The sequence below is a fragment of the Carassius carassius genome, chromosome 10 (assembly GCF_963082965.1).
Source record: "Carassius carassius chromosome 10, fCarCar2.1, whole genome shotgun sequence".
In the NCBI taxonomy this organism is placed as follows: Eukaryota; Metazoa; Chordata; class Actinopteri; order Cypriniformes; family Cyprinidae; genus Carassius; species Carassius carassius.
Window position 1 is genome coordinate 5231638 of NC_081764.1, and position 20426 is coordinate 5252063.

Genomic DNA, 20426 nt, shown 5'->3' on the forward strand with positions numbered 1-20426 from the left:
CACAGTGATCAGTGTTAACTGACTGATATAAGCCTTCTACACGTAACGTTATTCTACAACCGGGAAAAAATAACTTACACCTCACGGTCATTAAACTCTTCCTACGTGACATTTTAATCCACCGGCCAAAACACTGAGCCGTAAGGTCAGACGAGATTGACTCACTACCGGCTAATGAGTAAGAGTGTGCACGCATGTGTTCAGTCGGGGGGGGGGGGGGGTTGCCTTTGTGGCGTTTTGAGCAGAGATAACAGACAGTAGTCTGATGGGAAATCCAACTCATTTCCGCGAATCGGCTATTTCGAAAAGTTTGTTACAAAGCGCGGGCTGTTCTTTTACGTCCCGACGCAATCACGCGGTCTCTGACATCCCGCCTATTAAATACTTTAAAACGTTTCGGTAAAGCCATACATATGCACATTATTTAGTTTATTAATAAGGGTGGTTGTTGTTTACTTTCTAATTGCGCTTTCAAACTGATTTTATGAACCGGATAAATGTGTTCATAAAAAAGAAAAATAGTCGACCCAGAGAGACGATTCATTTTCGAATTGGAAAACGCTAATTCGCTTCACAGGAATTTAACAAGATAACAGCACAAGACCAGACACGTTTGAGTGACATTCCTCTTACACGACCATTGCCTTTGGTTTGCAAACAAGCTTAAGGTTCTGCACGTTTCTTTCCTTGTCAATTTATAACAAAAATATCGTTTCCTATTCTCATTTTTTTTGGCTGCTGCATTAAATAAAATATTAACAAGACAATTAACTTAAGTAACGTTACATGAAAAAAAAAAAATTATAGAAAGCAACCCTTTGAATGCGGTTAAGGAAATTCAGTCAGCATTTCTAAAGAAGCGGAAGTTAATTACCCGGGTTTTTTTTACCCGGTTTCGCCTAACGGTCTAAACTGCAGGTTAGTAACCCGGAAAACTAAAACCGGTAACATGAAAAACGATAAACAATAACACTTGAGAGAACCGTTATCTCCAACCATGAAGATATTAAAATTATTATATTACCGGTAAACGTTTGGTCGGTGAAGAGCTTGCTGCACAACCTTTCTTCAGATACTTCTGATATTTCTACTATTTAACTTCTATATTAGTAACGTTACTACAACAAAAATCTGTTTTACGCTTTTTTCCCAAATAAACACTTACCTCAGAAATGAGCCGAAATGGTTCAAATATTTGAATGAGTCTGTATTCTAGAACGTTCCACGACGAGGGACTTTGAATGAATGTTTGAATGGAAAATTTCTATCAGCTTTAAAAAAAGGAGGCGGGGCATCTGTGCCGGGTGTAAATGTACTTGTCCATTCCAATTGCAGTCAGTTCTAAGGACCTCCTACTATGAGTCTAAAGCCGAGGGGTGGGAGGGTGGACACGGTGTCAAATTACAGCGGCCATATCGAATGAAAAGGGTTGTTTTAGTTCTGTGTAGTTTCTAGAACAATAGTTCCGCTTGTTCTAAACACATTATGTATGCGTAATAAAAGAGAAGTAAATAATTATGTATGGTTATGATTTATATTATTTTTCATAAGATATATACATTAAGAACTGGACAAAGCACAAAGAAAAAAAATATTTCTTCTATAATTTTAATATTTTCTAATTAAAGAGAGGTTTTGCCTGTTTAGTTTCCCCAGATATTATTATTATTATTATTATTATTTATTTATTTATTTTTTTGAGAATAGCAGACAAAAATATAGTGGATATGTTCTCCGGTAATCACAGGAACTACAAAAATTATACTTTCTCAGACACCAATTCTTTGTTTTCGCTGAATAACAATAAAATGCTTGAGTCGAAATGATAAACACTAGAAAAAGACTAACATGAAAACAAGCTTTTTTTCAGAAACCCTGTGATTATAAACGTGGTGTGAGTCACAATGTCATGACTGTAAGCAGCCTAACTGTGATTAAGAGATGTAGCACCCTCTTCCTAGAGCATGATGAAGGTAAATCCCTGGAGGCTTCATATCAGTGAAACTCCAGAAAGATCAGTGATCGACGTGCTAATATTTAATAGTTCTAGTAATAAAGTTCTAATTTAAGTAAACAGCTTAAAACAAAAGACAATTAATGTAGAGGTGTTATATTAAAACTATCAGACCTGAAGCTGGTGGTTATCAGTCACAGTAACAGCTTTATTTAGCTCATTGAATCATAACTCATGGACTATGGATCAGCTCTATTTTAAATGAGTACATTGCAGAGCTGTATAACCTATTGTGTCATACTGTTATTTTATCTTTCAGACTTTTCTTAAACACATTTTTGTGACCTGTATGAAAGTTATGTTGAACTGCAGTAACAACAGGCCCATTGAAATTCAGCCTTGGGCTTCTCAACCTTTGGTTTCATGTTTCAAGTCTAGCCAGTTTTAGCAAGAGGAATGCAGCACAAAAATTCCACTGGACTCTGAGCAAAGGGGGAAGGTTTGCTAGTCCCACCAAGCCTGCAAAAGACTGCAGAGCAGGCGGATTCCACCAGCTTTAGTGTTTGATCCATTATTATATCAGGGAATTGGATTATCACAACATAGACTCATGAACTATTGTCAAGAAAGCATCTGCGCCATTCTCATTTGATTGGCCAGATTGTGACCAAGCCGACAGGAATCCTTGAATAATATGAAGGGGATCACAGTGGAATGGCCGTCTCTACATATGAATGAATATGATTAAAGGAAAACTAACAAGGAGAAATAATGAAATAACAACCGAAAGCTGGAGAACAACCTCCATGCCATTATGTAATGCATTACAAATTAAAATGTATTGATTTGTACACGTTTGGAAAGGGAAAAAACTGAATGTTTTTTCATAATTATATCATGTGTAGTAGTTTTCCATAGTTAGGGAGGAGTAGGTCATGTTTGTACTGGTTGGGCAGGACACCGACTGAGAGGCAGTACCTAATATATTTCATTTGCTGTCCTGCCATGAACCCCAAGCATGTGACCATAGTGTCAGTTCTGACCAACCTCTAGACACCACACTTCTATAACTCTTTTTTATATTTTCTGCCACATAAAAAAGAAGAATATATTATTGCGTGACAGCCATAAAAGAAGTACGTAGTAACGTCTGGTTACAATTTCCCATAAAACACAATAAGCCTATAAAGGCAGTAACAAAAGGACTATAATGAATGTAAACTTGGGTTAACTATCCTCTGAGCTCGTAATATAAATAACCCATAGCTGTTTCCCTCTCTAAATATGCATTATCTAGGAATGAGTGCTCATTTACTACACAAAAACACCACAATGATGGCTACTTCTTGGACAATTGAATGTCAATGACACTGTACGGTGGTGCAATACAAAGCAGTTATTTTAATGGATAACATTTACACAAAACAATGCTTTACCAAGTGGCACAATTTCAAAATCAGTATTGAAATTACCCTTTTAGCCTCCCAGTCATGCAGCTCAATATAGCAACATTGGTTTAATCAATGGCATGCGTTTTAAGGTGGAATCTGTTTGATGACTAAATGGAAGACTAATTACTAACTGGTTATCATTATTCAGTTATTTAGTTTTGAAGTTCTGGTCAACCCCACCCCATGAGAAAATTTAATAAATTTTTGTATGAATTTGTACGATGCGAAAAGTAAGCCAGAAGGACCACCCCGAACTGAAAGTGGGATGTAAACATAATGTATGAAAACCGATTAAAGAATTCATATGAATTAGTCACCAAATCGCCAAAAAGTGTAAAATTGACTGCCATGAGAGTGTGATGGATCTGGGTCAGAAATTACTTACTTTACCTCGTTTTTCTATAATAGAGTATGAATGAATTATTTTGCACACATTTGTACAATGCAATTAACTGAAAATGTACAATTACTAGAAAAAAGTAAGCAAAAAAGTAAGGCCCATAAACCTAACCATCAATAGGACATGAGAACATATACAAATATACAAAAGAGATTTTACAAATTCTTGAATTAGAAACCAAAACATACTATAGATATGGATTGGTGGTTCTGGGACTGAAATTCCTCACTAAATCTCTTCTTTTGGTTAAATCCATTACATGACTAGCCTTTGTCCTACAACCAATTGGAAACCACAAAAGTGAACAAATGAATGATGTTGTATAAATTTGTACAATGTGATTCGTATGGAAACATACATTTAGCATGAAAGTGTGAAGGTCCAACTCTAACCACACCTGTAAACCTAATGAAAATGTAAGAAAGGAATCATACACATTCATAGAAAGATGCAAATACAAATTGCCATTAAAGTTTGTTAGTTCTGGGACTGAAATTTCTTCACCTCTCATTTTGCATCTATTGCACGACCAGACTTTGTCTTTACAGTTTACTGGTAACCACAAAAGAATATGAATAATTACACAGACACAAACTGTTAAACCATAAACACAAACAATAATGATAAAAACTTGTTTTTATGGAAGGATTTTAACTGTATTTTTATAGAAGCGCTGCCAATCAAAGACTAAAACATAACTAAAGTTTACAGAATTTTACAGAATTATACATACAATCATAAGTATCTGAACCCCATTAAAAACACACCTTCTTTTTAACCACTTTTGGCCTCATTAAAGACATCATATGCATGATATAAAATACAGCAAACATAATGTGTTAGGTAACTTTGTGATGTAAGGTTTACTCAAAGATTACCTAAAGAAGAACTGCCCACAGTCAACTACTACAGCATAAACAATGTGTTTTATTTAAGTTTTAGTTCATTAAACATTACTCATGCTGTTCCCAATATGTCTGAATGTAGCTGCTCTCAGGGTACAAATGATGGACAGGTTTGGAGCACTTCATGCCAGAGTTGTTGGTTTTGTTGGGACATTCATCACTGTGGGTGTTATAGGACTGGTGCTGCAGTGGAAACTAAGTGCCACCGGATAGGTGAAGTGTGGATCTGCATGTGAAGGGCAACCGGGCAAGATGGCGGTCCGGGACTCTACTTCTTGATATGTGCAGCCCCTGTGAACCAAGAAACGAGGACCCACCAACTCTTTCACATTACTGTCCTATAGGATGAATGTTGTGATGCAGATTTAGCCACATTGTAATTAAATCTAACTAGAATATCCCAGATTGTTTCTTAACATAACAGATTGTGAAATGGATTGCATCCTCATATTTCCAAACCCATATGACCTTTGTTCTTTCATGGAGCCCAAAACAAAAAATGTTATATCTTGTTTGTGTTCCACAGAAAGAGATCCGTCATACAGGCTTTGCAAACAATAACAGGATTCATTCAATCATTTGTGGAAATCAGCTTGTGCTTCTTCCTCACTGCATCCATTTACCCTGGAGAAACAGAAGCCCATGCAGATGGTGGTGTTGACAGCCACACAGTAATTGCACTCCTGTCTCTCGATGTAAATGGTGTATTCAGTGGGGGCACACATGGGCATGTCTACATTTATAAAAAATCCCAGCATGCCAACCACATACACAGGAGACATAGCTGGCACCTGGTGGTATATCGTGGTGTCTAAGAGATGGAGAAACCAACACAATATATATATATATATATATATATATATATATATATTTTTTTTTATTTATTTATTTTTTTTTTTTTTATGAAATGTGAGTGGGTGGTTGCCAGGCCAGGTTGTGTATGTAGCCTTCCGGTACCGTCAAGGCTGGCATTTATTATTGCGACGTAATGCAATTAAGTTGGAAACATATATCATGGAACAATAAACAAATTAAAGCACTATGAACAATAAACCCACATATAACCCACTTACAACCTACAGTTGGTATGTATTAGCATAATTTCACAGTGGTAAATTCAGACCACTCTGTTTAACCTCCATGTTTTGAAAATACAGTCTAATTTAGATAAAAAAATATAGGCTAATAAAGCAAATAACCATTAAATATTCTTCCTATACTCATATTTTCATTCTTTCTTGTCTTTTGCTTAAATAAAATACATTTTAGAAGTAGCTGCATTTGAACAATAAAGTTCTCTAATTTAAATAGCTAACTGAGTTAATGTACATTTAGTTGATAAATTTATTTTTAAATGTTTATCTATTTAGTGAAGTGAAGTGACATTCAGCCAAGTATGGTGACCCATACTCAGAATTTGTGCTCTGCATTTAACCCATCCGAAATGCACACACACACAGAGCAGTGAACACACACACACACTGTGAGCACACACCTGGAGCAGTGGGCAGCCATTTATGCTGCGGCGCCCGGGGAGCAGTTGGGGGTTCGATGCCTTGCTCAAGGGCACCTAAGTCGTGGTATTGAAGGTGGAGAGAGAACTGTACATGCACTCCCCCCACCCACAATTCCTGCCGGCCCGGGACTCGAACTCACAACCTTTCGATTGGGAGTCCGACTCTCTAACCATTAGGCCACGACTCCCCTTTATCGTATTTCATATCTAGCCTAATTTGTTTTATGTAATAAAACTATACAGTTTCTGTGTGAATGATTGGCTGCGATGCAAGGGAGACCAGCTAAAATCTTGCCCCAAATTGGTCAGGGTTGACCCTGCCTCCACAAGTCAGTTTGCTAAGTTTTAATTTATTTGTTTGTTACAGCATGCAGTGATGCAGTGCTAGAAAAAAACACAGGATCTGAAGTTTGAAATTGAGCTTTTAACTTTAAACATGTGGCGATCTTGTGTGAGACACAGAAAAAGCTGGAAGACTCGGGCGCAACAGTCAAAGACGAAAAGCAGGTTGACAGCCCACTAGCCCGAATCAGCACAGCTTGGAATGAATGAAAAAAGCCATTTCTAGACTAATACTCAAAAATACACCTTGAATCTCACAACAATCATTTCATGTGTCTTTCTGAGCTTTCTTAAACTTTTTGACTGTCAAACAGCTCAGCAGTGCTAAAGTAAATCAAGGGATCACTTACCTGGAGGATCCTGTTAAACCTGCTTGTGTTGAAAGGCTTCTGGCATCTAAATTAGTGAGGTTGTTCTACTCAGGCTGTTGCTGCTTTTCATATCCTCAGGTCTGTTATGTTTCAATATCAACTTAAGTCTCAGGTGTTTCTCCTAAAATGACTTGTAAAATAAAAATAAAAAAAGGAATTCAAATGAGCAAAATAATAAATGACATTTAATAACAACTCATAAAGTTCATTATTTTCCATAATGTAATGATAAAAATTAAACTTTCATATATTTTAGATTCATTGCACACCAACTGAAATATTTCAGGTCTTTTATTGTTTTAATACTGATGATTTTGGCATACAGCTCATGAAAACCCAAAATTCCTATCTCAAAAAATTAGCATATCATGAAAAGGTTCTCTAAACGAGCTATTAACCTAATCATCTGAATCAACTAATTAACTCTAAACACCTGCAAAAGATTCCTGAGGCTTTTAAAAACTCCCAGCCTGGTTCATTACTCAAAACCGCAATCATGGGTAAGACTGCTGTCCAGAAGGCCATCATTGACACCCTCAAGCAAGAGGGTAAGAGACAGAAAGAAATTTCGGAACGAACAGGCTGTTCCCAGAGTGCTGTATCAAGGCACATCAGTGGGAAGTCTGTGGGAAGGAAAAAGTGTGGCAAAAAACGCTGCACAACGAGAAGAGGTGACCGGACCCTGAGGAAGATTGTGGAGAAGGACCGATTCCAGACCTTGGGGGACCTGCGGAAGCAGTGGACTGAGTCTGGAGTAGAAACATCCAGAGCCACCGTGCACAGGCGTGTGCAGGAAATGGGCTACAGAGAAGCAGCACTGGACTGTTGCTCAGTGGTCCAAAGTACTTTTTTCGGATGAAAGCAAGTTTTGCATGTCATTCGGAAATCAAGGTGCCAGAGTCTGGAGGAAGACTGGGGAGAAGGAAATGCCAAAATGCCTGAAGTTCAGTGTCAAATACCCACAGTCAGTGATGGTCTGGGGTGCCATGTCAGCTGCTGGTGTTGGTCCACTGTGTTTTATCAAGGGCAGGGTCAATGCAGCTAGCTATCAGGAGATTTTGGAGCACTTCATGCTTCCATCTGCTGAAAAGCTTTATGGAGATGAAGATTTCGTTTTTCAGCACGACCTGGCACCTGCTCACAGTGCCAAAACCACTGGTAAATGGTTTACTGACCATGGTATTACTGTGCTCAATTGGCCTGCCAACTCTCCTGACCTGAACCCCATAGAGAATCTGTGGGATATTGTGAAGAGAAAGTTGAGAGATGCAAGACCCAACACTCTGGATGAGCTTAAGGCCGCTATCGAAGCATCCTGGGCCTCCATAACACCTCAGCAGTGCCACAGGCTGATTGCCTCCATGCCACGCTGCATTGAAGCAATCATTTCTGCAAAAGATTCCCAGAGTATTGAGTGCATAACTGAACATAATTATTTGAAGGTTGACTTTTTTTGTATTAAAAACACTTTTCTTTTATTGGTCGGATGAAATATGCAAATTTTTTGAGATAGGAATTTTGGGTTTTCATGAGCTGTATGCCAAAATCATCAGTATTAAAACAATAAAAGACCTGAAATATTTCAGTTGGTGTGCAATGAATCTAAAATATATGAAAGTTTAATTTTTATCATTACATTATGGAAAATAATGAACTTTATCACAATATGCTAATTTTTTGAGAAGGACCTGTATATTACTTCATAATAAAGTCTGTGACCTTTGATTATCCGAGGACAGTTTGAGACATATTGTTGAGATCTCTGTTGATCTCATGAATAGATGATCTACAACTATTAGGGAAGTGCAAGAGAACAACTGAAAGAGATCTCATTTGCCATTTTCCTTTCCTACAGTAGCTTTTAGTGTCTGATCCAAAATCAATCTTTCCACTGTATGATATATATGCATATATAATGTAACTTTTCTACAATAATTACAGGATTCATTTAATACTTGTTTAGTGTTCCTAAGATACTTATGTACACAAATCAAGCTGTATTATAAGATGCCATGACAACAGATTGGTTTCATTTAGATCTATAAATCTTTCATAAATCTTTCAGGTTTTATCTGGTGTGCAAAGTTCACAGTATCACAACTGGAAAAGTAAATGCATGCACAGTTTGCATGCAGTTCTTTCCAGCTGAGTAACATGTATCTTCGGCCCTCAAACAGGAGAAAGAATGCAATTAAAAATAGTTTTGCAGCTTGGAGACCCTCTAACAGCATCACCATGTCCAGATGTTTTGACAGTGTCAAAAATTAACTTCCTCAAGAGTCTCAGCACCATTACTTATGCTGATTTACTGAAGTGAACTATAGGTTCATGTTCACAGTATACACAAGTGCCACTGAATAGTGTCTATATTTGATTTTACAGCTATCTTTTGTTTACTCATATTTGACAACGTCCTATAGAACCCTGGTTGCACATGCTGTTAATAATTGCTTCATTTTATCACCTTATGTTTCTATCAAGCTGTAACTGAATGGAAAACAGCAGATTGTTTCTGATTTACCTGGAATCGTTGGAATATACTGATTCAACCTATGGGAAACATTTTAAACTAAACTAAAATCAAAAGTCTTCTTTCAAGTAAGCTTCAAAACAGTACCAGGAACTGAAGAGTTTAACATGACCTGCTATGGGCACATGATGAAATGGTACAGTAGTCATATTCTGGAAGTTTTCTGAAAATATCCTATAGTTCTTCTTGCAGTTTACTGTGTTATCTTATCAATGGAGGGCAAATTATTTGACTAAGCGTGGTTAAAGTCAGCACAAAACATCCTAAATTCATTAAGCAACATTGATTAAGCTGTTAATGCAAGATTAGGAATAATAAAAAAACAACATTCACTTCCTTTTACAATGTAATTTGATATGTCTTCTGGGCTTGAGGGATCATTAACCCAAGTTTTTTTTGTGGTTGGTCCAAGATTACAGAAGACCTGACTTCTTATCAGTTACTGGCACTGACAGGAGTTACTTGGTTTCATCTTCCTGTTGGCAAAAGCTTCGGAGGATTTTCCAGCTGAACATCTCTTCTGACCGGCCTGACACCGACTACATAGCTTTTGAAGGTCTCTCTGAGCGCAATTTCTAAATCATGCTGGGTAGTGGAGGTCAAGTTGCGACATTCTCAGTATGGGACTATGTGGTGTTCGCCGGCTTGATCCTTTTCGCTGCCGGCATCGGCTTGTTCCAAGCCATCCGTGGACGCAAGGAGACCAGCAGTGATGAGTTTCTTCTGGGTGGCCGTCAGATGGGCGCAGTGCCTGTGGCTTTGTCCCTCACAGCTAGTTTTATGTCAGGTATCACTGTTATCGGCACTCCTGCAGAGGCGTACATGTACGGCACGGCATTCTGGATCTTCGTCTTCTCCTATGCCATTGTCACGGGGTGACGAAAGAGAAGCGGAACTAAGTCCCGCTGGAATTGCGTTCCCCCCGGGACGGTGTCGCGGTAACACCGGTCCACTTCCGGGTTGCGCATTACGTCACAATAACAGCGCTAATGACAGATTGACGTCTGGTGTGGAGAGTTTGATGTGGCGATCTGTGAGAGGATTATGGAGGCGGAGTAACCATATAAAAAGGGAAGTACAGAGACCATGAGGGTTGTTGTTTTCCTACTGGCTGTTCGTTCCCCCGGCTGTTCTTCCTCGTTGTCTTCTCCCCGGATGTTGTTCTTCCCTTCGGATGTGTTCCCCTGGGAGAGGTGAATCCCTTGGACGTTTTGGGCTGGCGTGTGAAGGTAGTTGAGGACTATTGTGGGGTTTCGGCTATCTGGCTGTGCAACAGATATATCAGCGATCGAGTGGAGATATTAAGGACGGAAAGGGTGCGAGTTATGGGAAGCAAGTGAAGACCAGGCCGCGCCATCATCATCAGAGGGAAGATAAGTGACCTGATCTGGGACTTTGATAAATTGTATACACCTGTACTGGGATTAATAACGTTGTGAAGTGGACGGAGCAATCGTTGGGTGAGTGCTGGCTCTAATTGCACGAAGAGTGGGTGTGCCGTGCCTGAAGTGGTGGGTTTACATAATAAATTGTTTGAAGTGAAGTTACAGAGTGTGGGGAACATATATATGGAGTTAATGCCGGACGCTCACCACTCCGAAAGCCCACCACCATCGCCGTAACCAACACCCAGGCATTCAGCGTGCTCCCTGGTTGCGGGAAGTTTGTGTGTGTACATGCTGATGACTTACTCTGCTGTGTAGATCGCAGGATTCTCTGGGCCGAACGCCGCATGTGATGTCCCTGTGGAAAGAGGTGGACACAAGAATTATTCCTTCCCCGGTCTCAACCGAAGCATCTCCCAGCCGTAAGCCCCATTACTTATTAAAGGACACATACCGCTGTTGATTACTTACTCTGCTGTGCAGATCGCAGGATCCTCTGGGCCGAACGCCGCATGTGATGTCCCTGTGGAAAGAGGTGGACACAAGAATTATTCCTTCCCCGGTCTCGACCGAAGCATCTCCCAGCCGTAAGCCCCATTATCCATTAAAGAACACATACCGCTGTTGATTACTTACTCTGCTGTGCAGATTGCAGGATCCTCTGGGCCGGACGCCGCATGTGATGTCCCTGTGAAAGGAGGTGGACACGAGAATTATTCCTTTCCCCGGTCTCAACCGAAGCATCTCCCAGCCGTAAGCCCCATTACTTATTCAAGAACACATACCTGCTGTTGATACTTACTCTGCGGTGCAGATCGCAGGATCCTCTGGGCTGAACGCCGCATGTGATGTCCCTGTGGAAAGAGGTGGACACAAGAATTATTCCTTCCCCGGTCTCGACCGAAGCATCTCCCAGCCGTAAGCCCCATTATCCATTAAAGAACACATACCGCTGTTGATTACTTACTCTGCTGTGCAGATCGCAGGATCCTCTGGGCCGAACGCCGCAAGTGATGTCCCTGTGAAAAGAGGTGGACCCAAGAATTATTCCTCCCCCAGTCTTAACCGAAGTATCTCCCAGCCGTAAGCCCACCACTCATTCAAGAACATATACCGACGGTGATTACTTACTCTGCTGTGCAGATCGCAGGATCCTCTGGGCACGAACTGCCCGAAGACTCCACGCCCTCCCGGCGTCCGAGGTCCGATCCCGGTCTGGTTGGGAGACATAGAGTTAGTACAGAGACTTTTAAATGCTTTTAACTAAATAAAACTTTGTTCATTCTTATACTCTCTCGTCTGTCTGGTTTCTCTGGTACGCTCCCCGAGGTGATCCTGGGTTTCAGGGGTGGGTGCAGTCAGGCTTGGCCACCCCGACCTGTGACACCATCATGTCCATCATCAGTGCTGAAATCTTCGTGCCTCTGTTTTACCGCCTGAGCATCACCAGCACATACGAGGTAAAAGGACAACACTGGGCACGAGTTGTATGCATGAGGACAGAGAACAAAGACAAAACCAACTGACCATTTGTGCTTGTGCTTGATAAAGAATCAATTGATGGAAAAATGAGGATCAGAGAGAGAGAGAAGGTTTAAAGGAAAGGTTATGTCAGGATTGTTTATTTATATGGATTTATCGCTTCTGACATTGAAATGTATTATACATTTTCATAGTGAAGAGTTTTATTGTATAATCCAAAGTGCAAAAGCTATTGTCGGTCGCTGTCCATGATTGCCATTTACTTCAACTTAAAAACTGACTAAAGTTCAGCTCCTGTTTTAAAATTTTTAAGTATTATCAAATAAGCTGTACAAGTCATTTCAGGTTAAATTATAACTTTAGAAATGTAGTATAATCTCGTAACTTATGTAAAAAAAATATATTTTTGAAATTATTTGAGAAATATGTGTTTCCAAGACTAATTGACTACATAATTTTTTGCAACGTGGCAAAACAACAACCAAAAAATCTATGTAAAATAAATCTAAATTGAAAAATAAATAAATAAATAAATGACATGTATTTTGAAAACAAAAGGTTTAGATAATATGACTTTACAGCAAATGATTCTCATTATTAACCTTTAAAACAACAGATGTTAACAGTATGTAATAGCTCATCGTACAAACTGAGTTTTGTTTAATTATGTAAATTATATAAAGCAAATTTGTTGTTTCGTTTGCCAATAATTAACTGTAATGGTCACTTGTTTTCGCAGTACTTGGAGATGCGTTTCAACAAGCTGCTACGAGTGATTGGAACCAGCATGTATATTGCTCAAACTGTAAGTTGGCTTTTAGCTTCTTTTGCATGACTTTATACATAAAAAAAAGACTTTATACAACTAAACACACAATTGCTTCATTGTCAACGTCTGTTGTGTCTATGCTTATTCCGCATCATAATGTGCTTAAGTGTTGAATATTTTGAAAAATTTAAGGTAAAAGAGATTCTTGTGCAATCATCTAATGGGTGTTGTTATTTCTCATAGGCTTTATACACTGGCATGGTTATCTATGCTCCTGCACTCGCACTTAATCAGAGTAAGTAAATAAACTTCTGCACTTATTATTAAGTCTGCAATATTATGCTTCAGAAATCATTCTAATATGCTGATTTTCTACCCAAGATTTTTTTTAATTATTATCAATGTTGAAAACAGATGTACTGTTTCTTCAGGATTCTTTGATCAAGAAAAAGTTTAAAATGTCTTTCCAGTCACTTTTGATTAATTTAAGACACCCTTTCTGAATAAAAGTATTATTAAACTTTAGTCTTTCAACAAAAATCATGTTTTTGACAAAAATATAAAGCAGCACAATTGTTGACAACATTGATAATAATAAATGTTTCTTGAGCACCAAATTAGCATATTCACAACATTTCTGAAGGATCATGTGACACTGAAGACTGGAGTAATGATGCTGAATATTCAGCTTTGGTGACAGTAAAAAGTTAGCAAAATTTACTTAAATTTTAAAACCGAAAACTGTTGTACAAATATTTCACAATATTAGGGTATTTATCATCAAATAAATGCAGCCTTGGTGAACAAAATAGACTTTTTTTCAACAACATTTGAATGTTTTTAATATTACAAATGTTTGACATTTTTGTATATCAAATCAAATAAAGATTACATGGAAATGCATAAGGGTATTTCTTCAATTAGAGGCACTTTCCTGTCCCGAAGGATGATTTTAGGAAATGAAAACACATAAATATCTACAAGTAAGCTTTTCATTTTGCAGTCACTGGTCTGGATCTGTGGGGAGTGCTAGTGGCAACTGGGGCCGTCTGCATCATCTACTGTACCCTGGTCAGTAACATAATTCAGTTTAAGTGCAATTTCACACACTGTTTAGGGTTGCAAAAAGGGGAAAGAAAAGTGTCCTACACACCCCCGTCCTTCTCTACTTTTGAATAAACCTCCATGAAAAATTTAATCAGACTGTGAAAAAAGCTCCACTTTTCATTAAGACTTGAAATCACCAACATAACTGTGTTTTATTATTCTTGGCCTTCTGGTGCTCATCTAAACTATGGTTCAGTCAAAAGGTCATCCTGCAATGTGTTTATCCATTTGTGTGTTTTTTGCTTACAGGGAGGGCTGAAGGCAGTGATATGGACCGATGTGTTCCAGATGATCATCATGTTGAGTGGGTTTGTGGCAATAATTGCTCGTGGAGCTGTGCTGCAGGGGGGACTGGGAAAGATCTGGAATGACAGCTACCATGGAGGACGTTTGGAAACATTCAGGTAAAGAATTCTGGTCTAGAAAACTATAGATCACATACAGTACTTTTAAAAAATTTGGGGTCAGTAAGATTTTATTTTTTATTAAATGTGTACTTTTATTTAGCGAGGATGCATTAAATTGATCAACAGTGACAGTGAAAACATCAAAAATGCTGTTCTTTTGAACTTTCTGTTCATTAAAGAATCCTAGAAAATTAAATGCATCACAGTTTTTACAAAAATATTAAGCTGCACAACTATTTTCAACATTGATAATAATAAGATATGTTTGTTGAGCGGCAAATTAGAATGATTTCTGAAGGATCACGTGACACTGAAAACTGGAGTAATGATGCTGAAAATTCAGATTCGTATCACAGGATTAACCCTCTTGACCTCTTCTGCCATTTTTGACCGAAAGATTGTATAGCTTTATTGGAATGAGATGACACTTGGTGCCTTTTGTTTCATTGGCTATGTGAACACACACAAAAAAATTATGGACATGACTTGGATATGTAAAGCCTGATATCTATCTAACCAAAAATATCTAAACCTCAACAAAAAGTAGTCTTTTAGAATGTCTAGATATATATCTAAAGGCAAAACCTAATAAAATGAAGAAATTATATCTAAAAAACAATGGAAATACATTAATTGAAAAATAATAATTCAATATATAAATATATATAATTATATAAATGAATATAAAAATTTGTTAATTCTTGTGGGGAAAAATAGCTAATTAAAATTGTATACATATTGCATAATATCTTGAAATCCCCTCAAAAAATGTTATAATAATAATAATGAAAAAAATATTGAACAAAAATTAATTACCGTAAATTGATTTTCCTGAAAAACAAAAAAAAAGAAGTTACATTTCAAGGCTTCAGTCACTTTAGATTGCGAAGGAGCCAAGTGTGACTTGAAAAGGCCTAGAGGGTTAAATTACATTTTAAAATATATACTATAAAAGTTTGTTGTTCTAAACTCAAATAATATTTCAAAATAGTACTGTTTTTTACTGCAATTTTGATCAAATAAACACAGCCTTGTTAAGCATAAGAGACTTCTTTCAAAAATATAAAAAATTCTTACTGACCACAAATTTTTGAATGGTGATGTACTGTTAAATACAGACAACTTTAGACATATATTCTAACATCACTCTCAAATGTTTCTTCAGTTTTGATCCTAATCCTTTGAGACGTCATAGTTTTTGGACAATCGTTGTTGGTGGCAGTCTGATGTGGGCATCCATCTACTCGATCAACCAATCACAGGTCCAGCGCTACATTTCCTGTAAGACAATGACTCAAGCGAAGCTGTGAGTATATTCACTTTAAACATGAAGACTTTATTAATGCTCCTACAGTAAATACTGGTGCAAACCCTATAGTGTTCTGTCAACATTTGCATACACAGATCTCTGTATTTGAATATGGTGGGATTATGGGTCACTGTGAGTTTAGCTATGCTCTCGGGTCTCACGATGTACTCTGTCTATAAAGACTGCGATCCTTTCACCAACAAAGATGTAGGAGCTTCAGACCAGGTAATACTAGTCCCAATAGTGGTGTCTTAATCTTTACTCACAATGCTTACATTTAACCTGACCAAATATAATATTCACCAGCTCCTTCCTTATCTGGTGATGGACATACTAGCAGACTTCCCAGGACTGCCTGGATTGTTTGTGGCTGCAGCTTACAGTGGAACATTAAGGTGAACAACAACTAAATGTCTGTGTGTCAAGTCCACCCTGATCATTTTGGGAAAGGTTTTCTAACCAGGATCAAGGTCATCATTAGAAGTTTTCTCTGACCAAGGGAAAATGTGACAGAAGTGCTCTAAGGGGTGGTGTTGGTGCAGTGGATAAGATGCATGCCTTTGGTGTGAGAGACCTGGGTTCGAATCCACTGTGAGACACCAATGTGTCCCTGAACAAGACACTTAACCCCTAGTTGCTCCAGAGGCGTGCAACCTCTGACATATATAGCAATTGTAAGTCGCTTTGGATAAATGTAAACTATAAATTATATTTTTTTACTTTTAATTATTCACTTGAGTTATATTTGATTTCTTTCCAATTATAGTTTTCTATATAAAACTACACTTAACAATATTAAATATATTGTTTATTATTTTTAAAAGGATTTATTTAAAGCACAAAACAACGTGAAATATCAGAGTGTACTTAAAATGTTAATTTCAAAATTAGATTAGAATTTATCTTGACAAAAAGTGTGGGATCCTCTCATTTTAAGTCATGGTGTAACATTAAATCTGAATTTTGTTGATGACAGGTCAGGTTAGTTTTAGCTTATGTGTCTGGTTTCAACAGTACGGTGTCGTCGAGTATCAACGCTCTGGTGGCTGTCACAGTGGAGGACTTCATGAAGCCAGCATGGCCCTGGCTGACAGAGAGACAGCTGTCCTGGATCAACATGGGCATGAGTGAGTTTCAGTGCAACAGCTGTACATAGGTTGAAGCAGGGGATGGTGGGGGATGATGGACTGACATGTTAATGGTGTGCTGCTTATCCCTAGGTGTATTCTATGGAGCTGTATGCATCGGTATGGCTGGAGTTGCATCCTTGATGGGCAATATACTGCAGGTAAATCTATTCTATACACAAAGCCAACATTTTGGGTATAATACTGCAATAATGTTCATGAAAAACTAATGGTATTCAAAAAATTTTAACGGTATCAAAGGCACCCCTCTACTGATAACAGACTGTAATGTCATGCTATGAAACCCTTCCTCCACAGGCAGCTTTGTCCATATTTGGTATGATCAGTGGACCTCTCTTGGGCCTTTATATGCTGGGCATATTCTTCCGCTGCGTGAACTCCACTGTAAGAGCTTATATCTTAATGTACTCATTACTATGTTTCAAGAGTCATTTTGTACATCTTTTAAAACAAACAAATAACCAAAGTCTCTTAAAAATGCAAGTGGATGACAAATCATTTGTGAACAGGGTATTTTTCCAACAGCTTCAGTAACTAAAAAATGTTTACATCATTTTACATCCACACCATTAGGGTTTCAAGACCGCTGTCACATAAACAAAAGTACTTAATGCACTTTAAACCAAAATGAAACTTTTAGATTTAAGATTTTATGTACCTCAGATTCATACAGATTAACTGTAATCCTACAGGGAGGTTTAGTTGGTTTGATTTCGGGCCTGACTATAACGTTATGGGTGGGAATTGGAGCTCAGGTGTATCCTCCTTTACCTGAGAAGACCCTTCGGCTTCCCTTGAGTGTGGAAGGATGTGTTGCACTGGACATGAATGAAACCACCACTATCACACCATTCAGTACAGTCCTACTAACCACATCTCCACAGTAAGCAATCCTGTATTTTTATATATTTACACAACAATTCAAATGGTTGGGGTTGTGGTCTTTTAGGCTCACCATGTCTGCATTTATTTGATTGAAAAACTGATAAAGTTATATCAAATTTAGAATAGAATATATTTATATCAAATAGAATTGACATTATTAAATATTATTAACATTTTAAATAATTTATTTCTGTGACGTCAAAGCTGAATTTTCATCAATCCAGTCTTCAGTGTCCTTCAGAAATCATAAAATATATATTTAAATAAATAATAAAAATCATTTATTTTAAATAAAAAATATTTTGTAACATTATAAATGTCTCTATTGTCATTTTTGATCAATTTAATGCAACAAACTGACCTTAAAGCTAACTGTAACTTGTCTTGTGACATTCTTCAGGCCAAGACCAGCTTTGGCAGACAACTGGTATTCTTTGTCCTATCTGTACTTCTGCCCTGTGGGCATAATAGTGACCATGGTCACAGGACTAATAGTCAGTGCAATCTCAGGTAAGGTGACTCTTTCTCATCTTGTAAGTGAGCTAAACAGTCAGAGATTGAACCTAAACTCTGATTTATTTATTTATTTACTCTAGGAGGCTGTAAGCAGGAGAAAGCTCGACCTGAGCTCTTTATTGGAAAATCAGATCTCATCTGGTTTGGATGCAGAAGCTCAGACTCAGAGGTGAGAGCTTTCATAACCAGTGCGACAGAAAAGGTACAATAAATAAATAAATACATTGAATTATATCTATTGTGTCATCCAGGTCTGAAATAATGTTTCAGTTAAGATAATAATTATTATCAATACTAACAACATGTAAAACTGCTTTGCATTAAATTTTTATTTCCCTTTTTAGGTGTCAGACATAATTGAGAAAGACCCAAGAAATATCCAGGGGCTGGAGAGTCCCGTTTACAGTGACAATGAAATTGCACTCAAAGAGAAAGAGTACAAGGAGAAGATCACTAAGTTTTAGATGTGAAAAACAAACACATTTTTGGATATAGTGTAAATAGTAAATGATGACTGTATTTTTCTATGTTGAAATTAAGTGATGATGATACATTCAGTACTTTCAAACCTTTCCATAAGAAAAGAAATTAATGTTAAGCATGTATTTTTATACCAGTAGGCTACATTATACTGTATATGGGCTGTTCTCATAAACTACATTAAAATTTAGCAATTTTAATGATCAGGTTTTGTATTATTTACACAGGAATATTTAACAAAAGATTTTGTATTAAATCTTAATTATTTTGAAATAAAATTTGACAAATGTTTATGTGTCAAACTCACAGAGTAATAAAGTAACACTCAATAACCACTGAAATCAAACAAGTACATCAGAAAGAAGGGTTACACATGGGTTAAACAATGGCTGAACACCTGCCTCCTCTATGCAGGTAAAGTTAGTCAGCCATTCAAGGTCGGCCCCCTCTTCCTGTTTGTTTGACGTGGAACTGAAACATAAATCTTCAGGGAGTGGAAAATGAATGGAGCTCGCAGCAGGTGGGGGAGTTTAATAACTGCTGCGAGCACTTCCTGCTTTCACTACTAACGTTTGTTTCAGCTTACAGGTAGGTTCTGCTCTTGTTGTCCTAAATTAATAGTGTTTTATACACTACAACAATTACAAAAACAAGAGGATGTAATAGGAGAATGAAAGCGAGATGAGAGAAAGAGACAGGAACCAAATTGGTTTCTTTTAAAAAGGTCCATAATGTAGCTTTCTTACAATTGTGTATAATGGATGCAAATTAGACAAAATTTTCTGTGAAAACATTTCAATAATGGGAGGCTACCTTAATTAGGGGAAATCTGTGATGGCTGACATTTATAAAATGGGTTGTTCGAGACTTTGTTTAGCCTATGCAAAACATGTGGCTCTTTGTTGTCTTTAGTTTCATCTCAGCGCCATTTTAGACATAATGCCTCATGTTCTTCTAACCTTTCTGTATGTGTTCTTTTAAACAAAGTATGCATTTCATTTTTAATCTACATAATAATAATTAAAATATCTAGTGCTAAAAAAACGTATTTTGAGAAAGAAGAGAAAAATATTGTTTGAATAATAAAACACAAAGGAAGCCATGATGATACCCTTGTACCAGAAATAAATGTACTTAGCAAATGGAAACGTTGCAAGTGCCTAACAGGAAACCACATGTCAGCACACCATACAGGAAAACACACTGAATTAGGTTATGTGCTGTATGAAAGCGTATGTCTTATCTCTCGACCTGGAGTGACATGCTCTGTGTCTGTGTGTGTGTGTGGTTTTTTTTTAAAGGAGAAGGCAGTTGCCACAGTAATGGGTGTGCTGACTCTTCAGTTTTTGGTATGTGGCCAGCTAATATTGTATTCGCTGGTCTTTAATAATATAATCGATGCACAACATACTGGTGAGTCATCCTCAAGCCTGAGTGCTACAAAAGCTCCACCTCTGAATGCAGTAGGA

At 37.6% G+C, this 20426-nt stretch overlaps 1 protein-coding gene and 1 pseudogene across 1 annotated transcript; one reads left to right on the top strand and one right to left on the bottom strand.

Annotated features, from left to right (window-relative positions):
* Positions 1-4758: 4758 nt before the first annotated feature.
* Positions 4759-5492, bottom strand: LOC132151244 (thyrotropin subunit beta-like; annotated as a pseudogene).
* Positions 5493-9907: 4415 nt separating this feature from the next.
* On the top strand, positions 9908-20402 carry LOC132151597 (sodium-coupled monocarboxylate transporter 1-like). Its single transcript, XM_059559811.1, has 16 exons — positions 9908-10331; positions 12241-12314; positions 13076-13141; positions 13349-13400; positions 14109-14176; positions 14462-14616; positions 15785-15925; positions 16024-16153; positions 16235-16323; positions 16943-17055; positions 17149-17216; positions 17374-17460; positions 17769-17959; positions 18362-18471; positions 18558-18646; positions 18822-20402. The coding sequence occupies exons 1-16, from the start codon at positions 10052-10054 to the stop codon at positions 18939-18941; spliced, it is 1833 nt and encodes a 610-aa protein (XP_059415794.1). The 5' UTR covers positions 9908-10051; the 3' UTR covers positions 18942-20402.
* The last annotated feature ends 24 nt before the right edge of the window (positions 20403-20426 follow it).

Bases quoted from the DNA above. Each gene is read 5' to 3' on its own strand.
- LOC132151597 (XM_059559811.1), top strand. From the start codon at position 10,052: ATGCTGGGTAGTGGAGGTCAAGTTGCGACATTCTCAGTATGGGACTAT. The intron at 12,315-13,075 runs GTAAAAGGACAA...TTGTTTTCGCAG, and splicing joins GCATCACCAGCACATACGAG to TACTTGGAGATGCGTTTCAA. The intron at 16,324-16,942 runs GTGAACAACAAC...TGGTTTCAACAG, and splicing joins GCTTACAGTGGAACATTAAG to TACGGTGTCGTCGAGTATCA.